This window comes from Ascidiella aspersa, chromosome 3 (assembly GCF_963924565.1).
Source record: "Ascidiella aspersa chromosome 3, kaAscAspe10.2, whole genome shotgun sequence".
Lineage (NCBI taxonomy): Eukaryota > Metazoa > Chordata > Ascidiacea > Phlebobranchia > Ascidiidae > Ascidiella > Ascidiella aspersa.
Genome location: NC_139449.1, coordinates 29233748 through 29255218, shown reverse-complemented (window position 1 = coordinate 29255218; position 21471 = coordinate 29233748). Strand labels below are relative to the sequence as shown.

General features: G+C 36.5%; 2 protein-coding genes across 2 annotated transcripts; one reads left to right on the top strand and one right to left on the bottom strand.

Annotated features, from left to right (window-relative positions):
* Positions 1–2733, bottom strand: LOC146161439 (uncharacterized). Its single transcript, XM_083385868.1, has 4 exons — positions 2425–2733; positions 1071–1238; positions 570–714; positions 1–257 (listed from the first exon to the last, which is right to left on the bottom strand). The coding sequence occupies exons 2-4, from the start codon at positions 1123–1125 to the stop codon at positions 65–67; spliced, it is 393 nt and encodes a 130-aa protein (XP_083241994.1). The 5' UTR covers positions 1126–1238; positions 2425–2733; the 3' UTR covers positions 1–64.
* Positions 2734–17374: 14641 nt separating this feature from the next.
* Positions 17375–19265, top strand: LOC146161438 (uncharacterized). The gene is made up of 4 exons (XM_083385156.1): positions 17375–17435; positions 17687–17858; positions 18259–18419; positions 18795–19265. The coding sequence occupies exons 1-4, from the start codon at positions 17375–17377 to the stop codon at positions 18995–18997; spliced, it is 597 nt and encodes a 198-aa protein (XP_083241282.1). The 3' UTR covers positions 18998–19265.
* The last annotated feature ends 2206 nt before the right edge of the window (positions 19266–21471 follow it).

Sequence of the window (21471 nt, the reverse complement as noted above, 5' to 3'; positions counted from 1 at the left end):
GTTACTTAGTTAGAGACGGTAAAAATATTTGTGCGGCATGTTTGCCCTCTCCCTGTATCTGCACCTATAAATTAAGTGGATTTTGAAAGGTGTGCCGCGGGGCCGACATGTTGGTAGTATTCTGCTGCAGTTTGCTTCTAGTCGACTGTTTGTTCTTCAGCTTGAAGTAGCAGTAGACACAAGCCAGTACAATGAGCACAATTAAAGCGATAGCGCCGAATGTAATCCCGATGATTTCTCCAGTACCGAGGCTGTGCCTAAATGTAACAATGATTTTGCCATATAGAAAAATTCCGGGCTATAGGGGCTTAATTGCCGTTTGCTTTGGTTTAACCTATTGTCTCACTATGTTTTTTTAATACGGGTTTCCTTACAAAAAATCTATGACAAATGTTATCACCTCGACGTCGTTTAAACATGAAACAAGGACGGAAAAAATAATTAAAGAGAGATAAACACCACCTAAAGATAGGTGTTACCGTTTTGCCTAAATAATGTAGTTTAGTAATTCCACAACAGAAACCAAAAATAATTAAAATATATTCCATTTATGTAAAGCAAAAACTTACCTGTCACCAATAGTTTTGCCAGTGTTAGTCATAGAACAACCGTAGTAGTTTTTCGGCATTGGATAGTAACAGGCATAAGTGGAATAGTTGTTGTACTTTTTGCAACAGTATACACCGTCGGGGCAGGAGCCGCCGCAGTTGTAGTCTAAACAAAACAATTGCTTTATTTTTGCTCTTTGATAAGTTGTATCCCAATTAGAAAAACAACTGTTCGCTTTTTGTAAAATAAAGGCACTTTTGCCAACTAACACATTTATTTCTACTTTGGTTCTTTCGATTGTTCACCACAATTTTAAATTTTTATACTTCGGGAAAAAATATTTTTGAAAATTCAGGATTGATTTGGCAGTCTAAAATAAAACACAATTTGTCAAAAATAAAATACATTTTGTCGTCATGCCGACCGAATTTTAGCTTGTAATTCATTTAAAGTATGGCTAATTGGTATAACATACATTTTTATATCAAATAGGTAATCACAACTGTCAAAGGTATACGCACAAGAGCGATTCGTGGGTGGTGGTGTAGTGGGTGGAAGTTTTATGGCATGGAACATTTTGTCGCAGTAACGGTGGTTCCTGCTGCTGTCATAACAACTAGATCTGGAATATTGATATTGTCGACAGCAATATTGACCGTAGTAGCAATATTCGCTTCCGCAGTTCGGAGCTGAGTAAAAATAAGGAAACAAAATCAATTTAGAGTAAATTTTGGAATAAAATTTTGTTTAGAGCTCGGAGCCCTAAGTTCGATTTGTTAGAAGATAAAATGAAGCCAAAACACAGTTTTGAATAGTTATGCATTACTGCTATACTCCTAATCTGTCCTTTTGGTTTATGTTTGTTATCTATGGGAACACACAATAAAACCTAAAAAGCCATAATGCCAAAAGCACCAAAATCTATAAAACCATAGTATTAAGACCAACGGCATAATACAGTCAAATACGCAATAATTTCCAGTACAGCATAATATCAAAATCGTCTGAATAAGACCTAAACTCTAACTTCATCGGAATAAGGCCTAAGCTCATCTGAATAAGTCCTAAATTTATCGGAAAATGTCCCAAATTCATCGGAATAAGGCCTAAATTCTCGGAAATAAGGCCTAAATTCATCGGAAGAAGGCCTGAATGACAAAAATAACCCCCGAACCTGAAGGTAGATGATATGGGACGATCGGGGGCCATCGGTCTGGCATCGGCCCTTTTGGTGACTACGTTTGGACGCCCTTCTGACAGGTCTTATTCCGAAGGATTTGGGACTTATTCTGATTTAGACGGTACTAATACCATTAGGCATTAGTTCTATTTTGGCCTTATTCCGATTTGTGTTTTATTCTGTCGTTGGTGTTGTTCTTGTCTAGGTCTTGTGGCTGGAGTGCGTTATCTATGTGTAGTGTTACATCCCTTAAAAGCCCTTGTGCTTTGCTGGCGATTGACCTGCCCTAGTGGTTCGTGTTAATTCGGCGTCTGACGAATTTAGGTTTGCGTAACGTGAATAGGCGCTGGCATATAAGTAAAACTTGGTCAGCCTAAGAATTGTAACATCTGGAACTGGGTAGGAATAGCGCTTGTATACAGATTGGGCCAAAAGTAGGCTTACAGTTATAAAAATTAGGGTTTGGGTCTAAAAGTAAAATTATTGTTTGGGGGTTCTTCTCATACACCTTATTCTGTACTGCTGTACAACACCCTTCCCTCAAAAGAAATCCATTGGTGTCAGGTGAGCGTGGTGGTCATTCAATACTATCTCTTCTTCCAAGTCAACGCTGTTAAATAACTGTAAGCCTACTTTTAAACCACCCTTTAGAGATACTCGGGTAGCTAAGGTTAACAGCGCTTTCAGCATCTTACCAAGAGTTCTTGCAGATGAATTGGAAGCGTTTTGACATCTGTAGAAGTCCGGCCACCTGTAATTGTCACAGAAAGGCTGTGAGTACCAAAACCTTTGGCAGCACACTTCGTTGGTTTTGCACGTCGAGCGACCGCAGTTGCTTCCTGTGGTTAAAACATTGCAATGAATATAGAGTATATTGCAATAAAATCATCTAATGAATAAAAATAAAATTGACGGCCTTTATGGCGATTTCAAGTTATCCTGCCAAGTAACGACGTGCAGAATAGCGTGAAACGTTTATTTTAATTTGTTTTATAACGTGGTTTTGCAATATTTGTTTATAAAGCGCCGAAAAACAACTGGGTTGGAGTGGGTATGTGGCGACTCATATTTCACACCCCTTTTTAACGTTCAGAAGTCCTACAAATATCCATATCTTTTCAAAATGTTGGCCTTAGATTAGAACGTCATGATTGTGTCGGTATCGCCATAAGTAGGCTAATATCTCCTTTAGAGTTCAGGTGCAATACAGACAGAAATGGAAACTTTCAACCATACCAAAAATTAGTGTTGCGTTCTAATGGCTGGGGTCGTATTTTCAAATAACACCCCGACTTATAAATCCGGTATTTTTCATGTAGGGTTTATTCTGTAGCTTACCATAACATGCCGTTATTCCCATCAGCAGGAAAACTAAGCAGAAAGTTTTATTCATTTTGTAATTTTTAATCTAAAGCAGGTGTCCTGCTAAAAACAACTGTGCTCAAACAAAACAACAAACGCAGGCGCGATTTTCTCTGTTTTTTTTCCAGGAATTTCTTCACTTTGAAGTAAGTAACCTAAGACACGTAATTAAAACAATCAAGACGTTTTATGTGTTTAATTAAATCATTGTGCAACCTGACCAGGAACGGGTCCAGACATGGCCCAGCCAACTATTTTTTGCCCTATATTTGTTTGTTTTTTGTTTTTGTTTCCATGTGCTATTGCGAATTAACTTCCAACAAATTAAACCTAAATACTAACTACGATCGCGAGGATTATAAGGATTACAAGTATTATAAAGTAGTATAAAGATCGCTAGGATGGATAGAACACCCTTCCCATCCAAACTCAAACGTCAACTTCAACACATAAGATTAACCTCGAGCCCTTTAATTGCCCGACACTTTGCGATCCTAGCGATCTTTGTGTTCATAGCAATCATTGTCGTCCTTGTGATTAATTCTAGCGATCCTTGCGTTCCTGTACATTTTAGATACACCGAATTTTTTTATAATGTCCAGTTGTAATTTTTGCATATGGCCATTCTATCGTAAGTGACACAAAAAGCATAAAAAAAAACAACATCGTAGTTTTTAAACTGCAACCATATTTTATGTTTTATGTGTAGCCTTTAAGGTGCTGGGCCAATAGGCCACAACATGTTAAGTTTTCCTCCGTTCTGTTGGCTACATTTTTGTTTTTGTGCGCGCATAATGGCGCTACGCACCGCAACTATAATGGCGCTACGCACTCACTTAATTAGGCGCTCTAGTTGTAACTTTTCACGCCGTTCAGGGCCAACTAGCACCTATGTAAAGCTCGCATTCTCCGGTGTATGGTTCAGTCGGCACCAGCACTAATAAGAAGTTACTTCTACTTGTATATACACTACAGACGCTGAACGACAAACCTTGGTACGTTTTATATTTCGTTTACGTTATTTATAAAGGACATAACGATTTGCACTGCGCGGTAGTTATACATCGCTAAACAAATCTTGATTTCTACAACTTGATTAAAGCCAAATACATCTAACAATGTTCAATTCTTTTGATTTAACAAAAATGACAGTTAAGAAAATGCTATTTTAGATCACATAACCATAATTTTTTCGTGATTGGCGCAACGCCTTGTCGACTTTTCTTGGATCTCGAGTTCGTTCAAGTTAATTCTAGAATTTTTAAGTTCTGCAAAAATAAGTATTCCTACCAACTTGTCAAAACACTGCTATTTTTTATAGTAATAATCGCATAGTGTTGGTATTTGAAATAGTCGGTTTGAACCAACCTTTCACAACATTTTCTGTTTCTAACGCGGCCCTCTGTAAGTAACTGTATGAAGATGTTAAAACTCTTTTATAGCTTTTGGGCTAATCAGCGCCTTTGCCTTGGGAATATGACATCAACCCAAGGCTTGATGACGTAAAAACACAACATTTTAGAAAGTTTCAAGGCGGATGCTGTCGTGACAAGGGATATTGTGACGTTGTAAATTGGTGCCGTGCTCAGGAAGTTGGTTTGCTCGTAAAAACAATACTACGTCGTTTCTACGATTTATCTTGTGACAAATTTGAGTTTTTATTCGTAACGCCGTTTCAAGAAAACAGCATTTAAATAGACCACACTGGAACACAACTATACGGTATAGTGAAAGTATAGTCTGGAAATTCCTAAGGAAGTAAAATCAGTTATGTAATGCAAAGGTTCTCAAACTATGTATAACACGAGAAAAGTAGATAATTAAGGTTTTAACATTTTTCGAGCGAAATTTACTTTTCAATTTAGTTTAACCATGACCTAACACAACCGTCTGCATGTTTTGTTTGCACTGCTATCTGATTGATCCTAGTCTTACTGACAAATAAAGGCATTGCCCATTTTCGGACTTAACAGAGCCGGCTCCCAGTGTCGTTGGATTGATGACGCAAATCTGGGGTTTCGCTTGATACACCGCATCCCAGAACAAACAACGCATCCCAAAGCGAGAATAACGAGGCCATGAAGTGGTCGGCCGCCTACAAATTGAACAACTGGAACGATACAATTGGAACGACAGTTTTAAAGTCGTCATTCATTTGGAGTTGATGCCTTACCGACCACCTGTGGAACGCAAATCACTTTTTCGCGCTTCGCGCAATTAGATCCAACTCTAATTATGATCCAACTCTACCAAATGCAATGTATTGTAAAAAGAATCAGTTTAAGCAAAATTTAATATTTCCAAATTTACTACCAAGTGAAAAAAACTTTTGATAGATGGTATATTTAAATATTTGGATACATCTTTAAATATATATATATATATTTTTTTTTGCTGTTTATTAGTCATACCGCTTCAATATTTTATAAACCTAAAGTAAGTTCACTTAATTTTTAGGGGATTTCCGAAAAAAATATTATGACAAAAGAGGGCTCAGCATAAGCTAGTTTTAGTAGCCTTTAGAAAATAATACATTATCTGGGAACCAATTTTCAAAAATATATTCGTGTGGTCAATCTGAATATTCGTGTTGTTACACTTTTCCTAAAATTTATCAGTAAATAAAAAATAAAATGTAATAAATTCAAGGTGTTTTAAGCAATAAAACAATCCATCGATTCGTTAGCTATAAATGATTGTTAACTTATTGGCCGTTGGTTTTTGTCGCCGCCGCCTCTAATCAAGATGCAATTTCATTTTCTTCTGTCTGAAATAAGTTAGGACTACTTACACAACCGTTTGGACATCCCAACAAACAAAAACAATAAGTGATGAATATTTTAGTAGTTTTTAGGAGGAAAGCAAGGTAAGAGATTGGGAAAAATGCAGGCTATTCTTCTATTTAGACTTTAGACATTTTAACACTTCCATTTAAACCGTTTCGACTAACTTTCATCACTGCAATGATTGTCGATATTTGCCAGGAAACTGTAGAAAAATAATTATTTTTGAACTGATCACAAATGGCATTCTTACTTTGATCCTGAATCTCACTGAAATGTTGATTCGAAAAATCTTTCATTACTAGAACGGAGTCGAGTATGTTATTTCGCATCAGGTCATTATTGCAATGAGTGTTTTAGTGACAAGAAATCACAAAAATCGACTGAGGTTGTCAAAATTGTGACGGTGGTAATGCGTGTGTTTGAAAGGCGTGCAGCGCATTTAATTACGAAATTACTTCCGGCTTCCTTGCCACGTCACTGGGCTTCAAAGTGCTTCGTTTGATTTATGGAAATTTCTCCGAGATTTTCCAACATCGTTCAGTTATTTCAGCGTGGTCGAACTTTGTTTTGTTGCAACCCAACAGAGCAATTTGTGTCGGGGCAATATTGCAGGGGCGGATCCAAGATTTTAGTTTAAGCCTTACATGATGACACAAGTCATAACGTGACGTGATAGTGCACGTATAGTCTACCGAAACATGCTGTTTTCAAAAGAACCAATGTGCAGTTATGCAACTGACGCTAAGTTAATCACGTGAAGTTCGAAAAATTTGGGTCAATTTCGTTTCAATTAATCAAATGTTAACTTCAGCAGTAAATTGACGCATTGCGCGTACCGTATAAAATGTTGAGCAACACATTATCTGCAAATCTAAATGGATGGACTGAAATCAGATAAAAGCTTAAACAAAGCGCACAAAATACATTGCGTTTAGATGGGTATTACACAATGAACCACCTTTATGGTGAAAACAATGACGTATAGTATAATGCATACCATATAAAATCGAAGAACATTAAGCATTTTGCGTTTAGATGGTTTTAAGATAAAGGGTCTTTAAAACGAAAGTCATTAAGAGTAGTGTTTTCCAACCAGGGTTCCTTAAAAATGTTGCACAAGGGGGGAGCGCAAGTAGTATACTGGTAATAGACACAATCGTTTTGAGTAGCGTTTTATGTATAAGTCTTCTTTTGTTCATGTCCACCACTTTTAAGATTTCCAGTATTCATCAATTAAAGTATATTCTACAATGTTATGGGTCGGACGTATTTAAAATAATAGGTACCATCAGGCCTGCTAATTATAAAATGATCCGTGACTAACAAAGATTGAGAACCACTGCACTTACACGAGTTAAAGTAAGTTATTTTATCACGTTCTGTAATGACGTTTAGACGCTGTCATGTTAAATTAAGCCTAACGCTGTACATTTTTCCGCTGTTAACTTTTATTTTATGTCTATGTTTTTGCCATGGTGAGCATACACTAGTATGTTACTTCAGTCAGTCCCATAATTAAACACCTTACTGGTATAAATTGTTGTTAAATGTTTTGCTTCACCACTGTTAAGGCCAATCAGTGGATCCCAAAATTACTCCTTTAAAAGAAACTTATACGGCTAACGGACCCCTAAATTTGCAAATTCCTTCTAACCCAGGGTTACCCAAAGTATGGATCGTGATCCAAATATTCAAATCTGCCGAAAATTGAACTCTTTCTTCCAGTTCGTTTCATCTTAACATAGACTGGATTCAGGGCGGGAATCAGCCCCAAAGAACTTAAATACTTTTGGCAGCTTTCAGGTCAGTGGTTCTCAAACTATTTTGAGCGCGACCGAAATCTGAGTTTTATGAGCATATCACGACCCAAGCCTCAAACATCAAAAATTGTACATTTTCTGACATATATCAATTAGAAAAAGACACAGACAACCACATGTAGTACACAGTTCTATGAAACAATGGTTGATTACAAACAAATGATTGATTTATTTTAGTATGATTGGTGAAACTGAACTTTTTTCCTATATAATTTCAGCGTGGCTGTTTGGTTACTAAATGCTTACACCAGGTTTAGCAGCTACTGTACTGTAGTTGGCTATGGCTATTCTGTAGCTGGCTGCCATCAAAGCGTTCATAAAACCACTTATGATGCAATAATCCAGGTTCCCGATTTGAAGACACGTGAAAAGCTTATGATGCAATGATACAGTTATGATTGAATTAAAAATATTTAAAAAATGAAATGAAAAAAGTTCGTTTGCGCAGGATTGAATCACCATAGAGCGACCCATTTTTTGACCCCGCGCGACCCACATTGGGTCGCGACCCATGCTTTGAGAAACACTGTTTAGGTGAACACAAGGTGTTTTCCAACTTCACACCTTGTTTTTAACTTGATATCGTTAGAAAACGGACGTATGTTTTCCCTAATGATGCCTTTTGAAAAATCTTTTGGTGTTAGAGCATTTTTTTATTTCAAGAGACTTAATAATTTAAGGTGTCTGGTTAAAATGTTTTAACGTTTTCCAAGTGAGTACGGCCTAGCGCTGTTTTGACCTAAGGCTCTCTAAAAATTTCAATTTTTGCCAAATTACTATACATTTAATAAAATTTACTGCCGTTTTGCATAACAAATTAACGTATTTCAAATATACCATTGATTTGCGAGCAATACCCATTATAAATTACCTAGCCTAAGCTAAACGCAATAGATGTTTTGAGCGCATTAGTGTGATTTTTACGTATTTCAATGCACAGTCATATAGCTGTGGAGTCAATGACCCTCGTGTAAATCGTCGAATGTGCTAATCTTTTCAAAGGAAAAAGTTTTGCCAAATCTATCCATACAAACGCAGTTATTTTTTTCGGTATATTCTGTTTTTTTTTTGCTATATTCTGTTTTTTTTTCGGTATATTCTGGTTTGCTGCACAAACTACAAATTTGACCTAAAACATATGCTTTTGGCCATAAAAATGCTGTTTGGGCCATAAAAGTGCTGGTATATAGGCAAACAAATTGTATATACAAACAATTGATGTCATCAAGGTATTTATTGACGAAACAGACTGGTGGAGCACAGTAAATCGTTCAAATTGCAAAAACATAAGCATATGATATAGAGCGGCTGAAAAATGCCAAACTGTTAAAACACTATCTCTGGATGAGTTGCACGTTATTTCATTACACGTCTGCAGAAGAATAACACGAGAAATATCTGTTTAACAGTAAAACATAAGGTTCGTGAGTGCAAATCCGATATCAGTAAAGATCAACAAATGTTATATGCGAATAGCAGTACATGGCATAAAAGAAGTAAACAAACATGACAAAAAAACGAAGTGCACATTCATAAACTATGCGCTGAAAGTAACTATATACCATTTTAAAATACAACCTCTAAAAGTTTTATCAAAAGACCCGAAAACGTCAACCATTCGCTTGCTTTTCTTTTAAGGAACGACTTTTGAAATCACAATAAGGACTTAGATCAGTGGTTTTGACCTGATGTCCTCGATGGATTTTTCGGCAAATTACACTGAACGAAATACAGCCTTATCATCCAGTTTTATTGATAGCAAATCATTTTAAAGCTTGTGTACAATAGGCCTAATCAGTTTGTGGTATTACTGGTTTGGATAGTATTTAGTAATTAATATACGATGAGTTTTACATTTTTCTAGTTTTATAAACAATTTTTCTTCGTTGGGCTGGAAAAGGTTGCTGTATTTTGATTAAACATTTGGCTAACGTATACGTGTTATTGTGGCGGGGCGGTACCTGTCATGACAATGTTTTGCTGCTGGCCGTAGCCCTGTTGAGGAACTTGCTGAATGTCTGCGCCTGCTGTAAAGCAAAGAATTAGGAAAATTGTCATAACAACTGCAGGTAAAAAGGCGGATAAATTTAGTTTTTTTTTGCAAGCAAGGTAAAGTTTTATCTGTAGCAATGCATAGCCATAGACCAGGGGTGGGCAACTTTTTCTAGTCGAGGGCCAAAACCAAACTAAAAAGGTCTCCGCGGGCCGTTATATGTTAACTGTGTAGATTTTACGCATCTTACAATCACCGCAACGACAAATAATCGGGGTAAAACTACGGTAGTCTGCAAATTACACTCGATGGAGGAAGAAGATTAACGCAAAGCGCAAAAAAATATTTGCTTTTTCGTAATTGAAATAGCTAAAAATATAAAGTTTGGCCTCGTGTCCAGTTGGTAAAATAGGTCGCGCGAGCCTTATGATTTGCGTTGACCGCATCTGTCCGCGGGCCGTAAGTTGCCCACCCCGCCATAGACCATCATACAAGGATGCTTAAATGCTAAATCGAGTTGAAAATATATCCAATTTGAGGTGCGTATCTGTCATGCAAACAACTATATATAGTTTATCAGAACGTCTATAATCATCATATATTGGCAACCGTAGAAGTGCGAAATGGCACTAAGAAACCTATCTGAGTAATACTTACGTTGCTCGCTTATCGCGTCGAAAATATTTTCCTTCTGGTGGTGGGCACCCAACCCTCTCATCCGGCGCGCCTTTCGTCTTTTGCAGCAAAAGCATACACACGCCAATACAACGATCGCGATCAGCACAAGGCCGCCGACCGCAGTACCGACGATCGCTGCAACGCTGCAGATATACGTTAATGAAATTTATTGACATACTTCAGCTTTGATCTAGAAAAAAAATTGTCTCTACTGGCCAACTATACAATATTATCGTGGGTCGTGTGTATTACGTCCACGACACAAAATAATGAAACCATGATGCTTCCCCACCCCAGTATGGTTGTCTAATTGGCACAACACAACTCCGAGGGTTCTACACCCTAAAAAACTGAGAATTTTATAAGATCCAATTTCGCAATAAACTATTGGAATAGTTATAACCTAATATGCGCATTGTGTTATTATGTCATGGTAAAAATGCATCTGTTTGTTGTCGGCAAACTTCAGCATTGACGAGAAAAATCTTTACTCTTACAAATGTTCAACTATAAATATTGAGAATCCGCATGTGCTTATTAAGCCCATGACACAAAATAATAAAATAATAAAACGGACAATGATGCCCCCAACCCTGTATGTGTCGCATTGGCACCACCTGACCCAAAGGGCTATGGCCTTAGAAAAAAGTTTTTTATAAGATTTTATTTCGCAATAAACTATTGGAATAATAATCTAACCGGAGTTAATATATCGTGGGACTAAAAAAGTATAAGTTATTATTAACAAAAGGTTTTTCTCAATGTGCACTCTGTCTTGGAGTTACGAGAGCACAGCCATCAATGCAGATCGCGATAAGAAAAAATAGTAAACAGCAACATAAAAATAACCGATGTGTCATGGTTGGGTAAGATCACTACAATGTTCGGTAAGATTATTATACTCGTGTGGCATATCTACATTCCTCTATTTTTTGCCCGAGAGCTAATTTTTTGCCCCGAGAGCTAATTTGTTTGAAATTACAAGATGAGCCGTTGAAATAATTTTATGCCAGTCTTGCTTCATAATCTTCAAGTTACATTTTAGATGTCTTACCTGATTTTATCGCGGTAAAAGGTGCGGCCGACGTTCGTGGAGTTGTAAATGAGAATTTCCAAGCAAGAGTAGTGATCTGTTTGCCTGCTATTGTAACACAAGCCGCTGTCGTGACTGTGCTGTTTGCAGCAGTACTGACCGTTCATACAGCTTGCCAAGCCACACTTTCTAGCTAGACAAACAAACAAAAATTATCGAGTCTAATAGTTCAACCAACGATTTTCCACATAATAAAGACCGTCAAGTTTCGATAACTATAAAACTAAGCAACGGCCCTAGGCGAGCCTTATATTTTAATAAGCTTTATTAAAACGTTTGCTGCAATCAATGCTGAACTTCATCGGGATTTTGGATTGGTCACATTTCATCTCGCACGCCTTTGGCAAATGTTCTGTTGAGTGAAGACTTCCAGTTATACTTAATTTTGCGTCAGTGCCAAACTTTTGCGAGCGTATGCCTGTGGATATATTAGACTTGGTACTTTTCACCTGATATCGCGCTTGTGCTCTTATACTACTTGCATATTAGCCTAACTGCTTTCATTTCTACTTTGACCTGATAAAGCACGGTTGTGCAAAAGCTTGTCAAGATTTATATTTTTTTTTGTTTTTGATTTTTGTCGGTCAATATAATTAGTTTTAAAACTGTAGCACCTTATTTTCAGATTGGAATTGGACAATTACGGTTATCACGCAAGATTACGTTAATTTGTAGATGTAAACAAATTGCCTGCTGTTTATTTGCTATGCGTAGTATTGCTTAAAATGGATTCTTGTATACAACACTGGAACTAAATGCATTTTGTAATGACCTGCCAGACTAATAAATAGGGTGAGAATGAATCAAAAGCAAGATTTTGAAAAAGAGTAGGCTTACAATATCTTTAAAAATTACCCGTAAACTGTTTTTGCTTACCTGGAGGGGGAGCTGTTCTTCGGGGTGGAGTGCCACCAACGTAGGTGCAAGTGTGACCCTCGGGAAACCTTACGTATTCTGGTCGTCCCACTGTGACGTAACAACCGGAGGTGTACCCGATCTTGCTCTGGCAGCAGTACATTCCGTTGCTACAGAATTTTAGACCGCATCTGTAAACTGCACATGAAGAACTGCTTACCAACGACGCTGGAAATTATTAAATTAGAGGTTTTGAAACGGCACTCTATGTATATCGACGAATACATTAATATTCAGTGTTGTAAAGACTTAAGTCATTGACTTCACTGTTTTTAAATGACTTGACTTGACTTAAGTCTTTTGGACAAATGATGTGAATTAGACTTAAGTCATTTTGTCAAAAAACTTTGGGCTAAATTAAGTGTTTATTTATTAAAATTTATCTCAAGTTTCCCACATTAAACACTTTTAGTGCTGTATATTGCGTTTCTGTTATTTTTTTTAAATATAGTCGGACGAGTTTACCAATTTTAATAGTTTTTCACTTGAAATTGACTTGTTTTCATAATAACTTGACTGGAACTTGACTTGACTTGCTATTTTTGCAAAAGACCTAAGTTATTTTTCTAATAACTTGAATGCTTCTAAAGTCATTTCAAAATGACTTGTTACATCACTGTTAATATTTCACCGAGCCGGACAGCTTGTATTTTTCCTTTAATTATCTTCCTGTGCATCGCATTGTGTATAATTGTCTGTCTTTTTCATGGCACACGAACTCGAAGACACAGAAAGCGTCTCGCTCCAGTTCGATGTTATCAATGTGTTTGATATTTTTTGTGTAATCAGGAAAAAAATATTGCACTTGGTTTAGTTCCTAGGATATTTAAAACACCAATCAACAACTCCACTTACTGCAACTTATCTAACACTTCAATTAGAATATATTTAGACTGCTTCACAATAAAAGTTTATCTAAAAACATTCATCTGATTTTAAGGTATAACGTTGACTTTACATTGTATTTTCTGGGCGAGATTATCTGACATACTAAACTGTATTAGCACTTCGATATGGTTATATTACATTTTAAACGTACAGTGTTTATAACTCACAATTTTATACAATGAACCTTCCTATCACAAAATACATCTGAGTTTTTGCTCCAGCATGCGTCTTAACTTGATAACAAATAAAAAGTATACCTGCCTGTAAATCCATTAACTCATGGTGTCGTATTTTCATTTGTTTATATTTTGTGACAATTATAACTTTGTTTTGTAGTTTTCAATTGCGTTTTGATCCGTTTCCCGAATCCTAAGTGATTCAGTATGTTTTAACTATTTTTGTTTAGTGTAAACCGCTAGCCTTACTTACTCAATGGTCTGGAGGTTGTCGTCCGAGTTGAAAACTTGAAAATGTATTTACACTTGTAGAAGTTAAATGGTTTTTCGTTGTGGCAACGGGGAGTGGAAGAACTGTAGGCTTGGCAGCAGTATGTGCCATCGCTACATGCATTGTTAGGACCACAACTGTTGTAACCTAGAAGTAATATATACTGTATATATAATATACTAACTTTTACACCACTGAGCTTGTTTTATCACTACGTTGGTGTGAGCTGTAGTCGCACGATTTGTTATCGCTGTTTTATATGTGTGGTTGATTGCAATTTGTCGCTTTATAACAAATCTGTCTTGCAGGATGTGCCATTATTCTGATGAAGGCGTCTTAAATAGGACATTGAAACGTCGATTGCTTTGTTTAGAATAAAACTGCTGAACGAGCAATACTCGGTTATATACCACTAACGTTCGTTAACATAACAAACATAAAGTGTCTTATGGGATTTACAATGATGTGAGTTCAAAATTTACCTCATGCTACTTTTTGCTACCATGTAATTCTTAATTGATTGATTAATTTCGGTTCTAGACCATCTTGTCATTTTTACACACATGGGTATAAATGTTTAAGAAAACATATTAAAAAAAAAAGAACCAATACGATGCTTCTTGTTTTTAACAGTATGAACTTAGTAGATCTACAGATAACATTGCCATTCTCTTTAGTCGACTTTTGCCAGTAAAAAGCTGATGGATAAATTTTAAGTACTTTCGCCATTTTAATAACCCCGTTTATTTCTCTTCCCGCCACTGAAATACTATTTTTCCTAAAATGCTGTAACTCTGGAATTCGTCTACTGCATTCCACACTTACCGTAACAAACAACAGATGCTGCAAATCCCACCAACAAGAAAGATGAAAAAGTCATCAGGTCTATGTATATAGAAGGCTTATTCGTTTACCTTTTCAACACATTTGATCATCAACGCAATGTTTTAGGCTGGAATATTTTCGTTCAAGGGAGTTCTTAATTTGGTGACATCTCACAGCTGAGAAACCATGTACGGTAGGCTATGTTGCGAAAAAGATAACAAACAATCTAGGAAAAATAAAACAAACACCACCTTCTCGAAAAATTGTTCATTTCTTGAAAGCAATACCTTTAAATACATCTTCCTCGTGCTCAATTTTGAAAAGAATCATATGAAACAAAAGTTTTTGAAATGTAACTGTTTGCGTGGTATATTTACAGAAAACCCATAACATTTGATTTTGAGTAAACGAACATCCCAGTCGCGAAGATTGCTATACTGTCATTCCATTTAAAATTTCTGCCCTTGTCGTATGAACAATGTCCACAGTCAGTCAGCTTTTCGACTGTCGTTTTTTAACTGGCAATTGCTATAGCATAAGCATAAGGAATTACAGAAAAACTATGATTAAACTGCACTCGGCTTCTCGCTCGTTCTACTTTCCTTCGACTGTTTGTGATTAATATTAAACTGTGGTGATCTATTAGTTTTAAAGAAGGTTATTGAACTTTGTTTCGGTTCCAACCGGGTTACTAAATTTAAATCACATAGAATCCAACTAAAACTTTTATTTAATATACCTTTCAAAACACAAACGGTTAAAGGTTATGATACTACAGTTTAGCACTGCTCCTAACATTGCCATTTGGTTATTATTGCAAGAAATATTGCCAAGGAAAAGAATCCACAAATTGATTTATGTGATGTCAAAAAACGTGAAAGTTGTTAAGCATGTATGTGAATTGCTGCTTGCAAATTAGGAAGGTTTTTTCTTAAAAATATTCCATGCGACGCCACCAGACAAGCATTTTGAGTAATACGGTTTGCTTCATGGAAAATTACCCAAACTTCCCCAATCATTTAATAAATGTACAACAGGGTGCAAGGCCTACGATTGCGATCATCTGATTTCACAATTTTATGATAAGCGTCTAGTGTAATGGGCCATGGACCACAGGCTTTAAACATTCATAGTAAAGTTTGTTTAACATTATGTTTTATCTCTCTTTTTGTTAATAGGTTGACCGTACAAAATTGCCATGGTACGCGAATAACAAAGCTTAGGAATCAATCCAACAATGTTTCATATATTCATGAAAGCATTTTTTGCAAAGTTATAGGTTGGATGGGACCACTGATCAAAATTGGACATACATTTATCACGTTCTGCAGTTAAATTTGGATTCTGTTTTGTCACACGTAGGCCCAACCCTGTACTTTTTTATATTTATTCCATGTCTAAAGTTTAAAATCTTGATCATATAGCGCAGCTTTACATAAAATAGCACGGCTGGCAAAATCATAACAATTACAGTGAAGTGCAATGTGCTGCAAATCGCGTCAAAAAATGAGTTTCTGAGCGTTTGTTATCACGATCGCTTTTCAAAATGCGTCACATGTGCACACGACTGAATAGCGCCGTGAATGACTTTTTTTTAAATAAATCTATAGTGAAATCTACGCATGTTTAAAAGTAAGAGACAAAAGTGAGAAAAACATCACATTTGACTGGTACAGCTCGGAGAAGAAACTTAAATACTGAATATCTCTTTAGTCGTTTTTTTTAGTTTTAATACTGCTTTATTGTATTTACAGTGGTAGAACTTTAGTATAATATCGTTGAAATAAAAACAATTTATTCAAATAAGACATCAGGGTTGTTTTTGCGACTTTGTTTTAAATTAGTAACCGTCAAAGTAAGGCAAACTTCGAAACCGTACATTGACCAAAGCGTTGCACAGTTGTGAAAGGAGATTTGCATACTTCAACAGCGTTGAGCATAAATTTTCGCGGAGGCGTTTACTGGCTAAATTTACACTTTACGTGATTGTTAGAGTTGCTTGCCCTGCTACATGTTTGCGCAATCTCAAATATACACATATCACACAACACAAATGTAGCCGTAGCGTCACATTCTGTTGATGTAAGTTTATAGACAGTTCATTGCAACAGAGGACGTGGCGTTATTTTGCACAATGTGCACAAAAATGTGCACGCCAAAATGTGCAAAAAAATTTTTTTTTCACAATGTGCGCACATTTTTAAAGAAGAGTTAGAGTTAGAGTTAGAGTTAGAGTGCACATTTTTGAACGCATTTTAAAATGGGCGCACATTATTTGCTCATTTTGGCGTGCACATTTTTGCGCACATTGTTTAAAAAATGTTCGCATCCCCGTCTCGTTCATTGGCAGCCCGCAATGCGCCAAACCATGCACGAGTGTTGATGTACACGAGACGTCAAACGCGTCTGCCCCCTCTTGCACATTCACGATTTTCGGTCACGCGTTTCGTTAGTGAACTTTAACTGGCAACGATTTCGTTGAGCCACCAGCATTGTGTAACGCAAATAATTGAACTAGATATTTCAGGAAGCTGTCATTTGAGGCATATAACCAAAATTGTCGACATCGGGTTGCTCTATTTTATATACAACAAAACTTGATCTACACGTTTCGTAACGAGTTGAATTCACTTTTTTACAATACAAAATTCCTTAACGGTTGGAAACCTTCATGTTTCAAACTAACCTTTAAAGTAAATTCACCTCGTCTCTAACTGTGCGGAAAGAATATAAAGGAAAACTACTTGAACAACAAATTTCAGGTTTTGTTTTGCAGAAGTTTATCACTTAATAAATAACAAGTATTTTACACACACAAGTAAAGTTAGTTTATATAAAATGAACGACCTCATAGTGTCCATTACTCTTTTGGTGGCGTTTGCCGCGACATCAAGCTATGGTAAGTACAGTTTTTTTTGTGGTTTTAATGGAATAGAAAAACTTACTTGGTGAACCCAAAACTTATAAACCAAATCAGTTTGGATATTTTACCAATAACTTTTTGGCGTTTTGAGCTTAACGGAAAGCAAAGGAGCATCATCGCTTGCATTATGGGCCGTATTGCATTTTTTTCAACATTGACTTTTTTCGGTTAAAAATGTAAAAAGTAATATGGTTTATTACAGTTTACGATTGTTTCTGTTTCGACAGGTTACAACTGTGGCCTTTACGACTGTAACGTCGGGAACTATTGCTGCAATAGATACGGCTACTACAGCAAGTCATGTCACAGTATCCAGCCGTCAGGCTACTTTTGTACGACAATTTACAGCAGTTTCAGTTCCGATTCAGGCTATAATACTTACAGCTACGTGAGCTTGGGGTATGTTTATAGGGTTGCCATATTTAATAACGCGCAGCGCAGACTCTCAAAGTAAGGTAGCCTAAATTACAGTCATTCCAAAATTTAGTATAAGCATAAAGATTCGGAATATATAAAGTTACGTCATAACGAATTCAAAAGCAAAACACTGTTTGTAAATAGTTATAGTGTTTAAGCGATTTTTTCGATTTTTTTGTGTCCGCAAGATAAAATCATTTAAGAAACGCTGCTTTAAAGTTTGTTTTTATATTCTTGAAGCGAACGCATTGGTAACTTGACATAATATTATTTAGGGAATGTTCTCTATAGCGCGTTTCCAATATCAAGGCTTGTGTCGCGTTCAACTTGAACGTACACTTGAAAAAAGCAACCTGTTTTCTTTGGTTTGGCCGATTTGCAGCGTTGGAGCCATCGTGGGAATTAGTCTTGGCACTCTTGCACTGATTATCGGGGGCATCGTGGCTTGCGTGTATTGCTGTAAAAGAGGAAGGTCAAACCAGGGAAGGGTGATCGGAGGTAACCAGCAAGTCGTACCAACAACGACTACCGCCGCTCAGCAGCGTAAGTTAAACGTGCAGGAATAGGTTTTAGACTTTATTTTGTGGTGGGATGTGTTGCCAAAATCGACTGAAACGGGAGGGGCAATCCCGTCTTTTTATATAACGGAATGAGTGGATCTTAGAGAAGGCCTGGTACACTGTTTGAAAGATCCATAAAAATGAATAGGGATACAATTTGTTAGGTTATTTTTAATATATAGATGTTTGCGCCGAAAAGGTGAACGGTTGCTAAGCGTTTACCTATTAACCTGTTTAGAAACATTTTTTATAATTTTTTTTTGTAGGGATATAATTTTTTTTTTGTAGAGAACTAATACATATAATACCATTCGTTACAGGAACACGCCAATTTCGTTTGTTAATCTTTACTTTACAGCTGGCACAGTCTACCCTTACAAACAGGAAGTCCCTCAACAGGGCTACGGCCAGCAGCAGAACATTGCTATGACAGGTGCAGCCCCTCCACCACCACAAGGTTATCCACAGCAAGGGTATAATCAATACCCACCAGCCTATTCTGGCCAAATGGAGGAAATGACTGCGCCATATCCTACTAATCCCAGCGCACCTCCACACTAATTGCTTTAATAAATAGCGCGTTTAGTGAAGTTCATACAATAGTCGTACTAAAAAAGAAGAGCAGTCAATTCTCCCTTTGTTTTCAGGTCCCGACAAAACCTTTTATGCAGCCGATTGTTTTATAATTAATAGAATTTGTGCTTTATACCTATACCTGTAGAATCAATAGAGTTTTTACGTGTACCTATAGTTGTTTTAGCGCCAAATTCCTAACTGTGCAACCCTTCGCGTTTTCTCTCATGTCTGTTTATTTTTTATGCGCCTTTTTGTAGATAATAGTCGTCCATCTTCACAGATGTCGGCTAGGTACATTTGGGACTTTACACCTATCCCTCTTATGCAAGGCTTCCCAAATCAAGTCTGCAAACTCATTTATTTTTAAAACTTTCAACGAGATTTAGGATTGGCGTTTAACAAGACATTTCTTATTGTCTTGGTCTACAGATGTTTGTTGAAATAATGTGCAACTCAATTGGGGATTGTATTTTATTTACAATGTTTCTATACTATGGATAAAGGGAAATGTTCCATTCATGTTTTAGACCTACTCGATATCTCTAAAATGTATTGCGAGACCCCAGCAAGGTTAAACTCCAGTTTGAGAGGCTCTGCTCTAATATATACATATATACACAATATGCTTATTGCTTATGTTTTTATTTTATTTATTTTTTTCAATTTAAAGGATCGACTGTGATTTATCAATCAGTTTCGTAAATAAATACTTACTGGCACAAATTGTTTAATTCATTTGATCCCTGTACCATTGAGGTCGAATCAATGTTTCTCTTTTTAGCGATTTTTTACTTTGTTCAGCAAATCGACGTTAACGTGCTAAACGGAGAGGGTAAAATCCAGTTCTTTACCTTTTTTGAATACTGTAAATCAGTGATTTTTAACCCGGACCCCTGTTAAAAAAAAATATCCGGCTTACGGACCCTTTTACACAAAACATACATTTATTGATAAATACTACTTATCTCGCATGTTTTCGATTCAAACAAAAAAAAAATGAAAAAAATTGTTTTAACAACTGTATGTACAGTTTAAAACAGGGAGTCGAACCGGAACCGAACCGGAACTTTATGAACCGGTTTTGGGTCAATTTTATGACCCAAAACCGATTTTAAGGAGCCGAACCGGAACTTAACCGAATAATTTGAAAGTACCTGAACCTTAACCGAACCCGAACCTGTAAATAAAAGCGGTTCGCTCCTGCATGACGTCACAACTTCTATTTTACAGAGTCAAGTTACGCCATATTCGAAATTTTATGAAAAAATATGTATATTGAATGAAAAAATCGTTGATTTTTTATTTTTTAGATATTTCAATAATGAGTTGCTGTTTTTTTAATACATCACGTAACTTAGATTAAATGACTTACAATTCAAACATTATTCTCTACATTTATCGACCCACATTTTGAGATTTAACGCAAATTATATTGTATCTGAACCGGAACTTTATGAACCGGTTTTGAAATAGCGATGGTCGAACCGGAGCTGAACCGGAACTTTTAAATTCCTCCGAACCGAAACCGGAACTGAACCGGATTTCGAAAAAATTATTGAACCTGAACCGAACCTTAACCGGAAAAGTCAAACGGTTCGACTCCCTGGTTTAAAACAACAATTGTTTCATTTCCAGTGCACTCGCGGACCCGCTGAAACCACTCTTGGTTTGAAACCATAGCTTTGAATGATTTCATGATTAAACCAAATTGACAGTATCTTTAATATTTGCATCGAAATATATCAGTTTAAGCGGATAGGAAAACCTTACGGCTGTCGTAAAATTAGTATCACTTTACTCTTTATCAGAGTGAATCAAACTTCAAACCAAGGCCAACTAAACCATTTTTCGTGCTACTAGCGAAACATTGTTTAACTGTTCGTACAGATTTGATGCTAGAAGTCTTGGACCGGCGTGTACAATCATAGGCTATTACTAAGGCTCTAGTATTTCGATGTTTGAGTAGCAAAACGATGTTTGGAAAATCTCGGTAAACTCTCCACGAAACCAACTGTAGAAATATGAATCTGGTGACATCGCATCTAATATTTTTAAAAGAACACCTTCTTATTAATCAAAACATTTTAGGCAACCTAACAAAATGGTGACTTATCTTTAGTTAATGCAGTAAAAATCTTATGCAAAAATCGTGAGCAACTGCAAACCGACCGTCCCTCAAGGGATGCTGGTCGAGAATCCTTGACCCGCCTCTGATTATTTATTTTAGAAACTATAAGTACCAGGTCCCAGTCAAAACCTACAAGCATATTATAATAATGCGACGCGTGTATGCGTATATTATGGCAGAGTTAAAAAAATGGGGTTTGTTGGCCTGGGGCAGACATGGACAACTAGATAATTCTAGTTTTCTAATTCAATGAATTAGAGCAAAATGCGGCTAATTCTAATTCTAATCTAATTTGGGAATTGCTTGTGTGCTCTAATTCTAGTTCTAATCT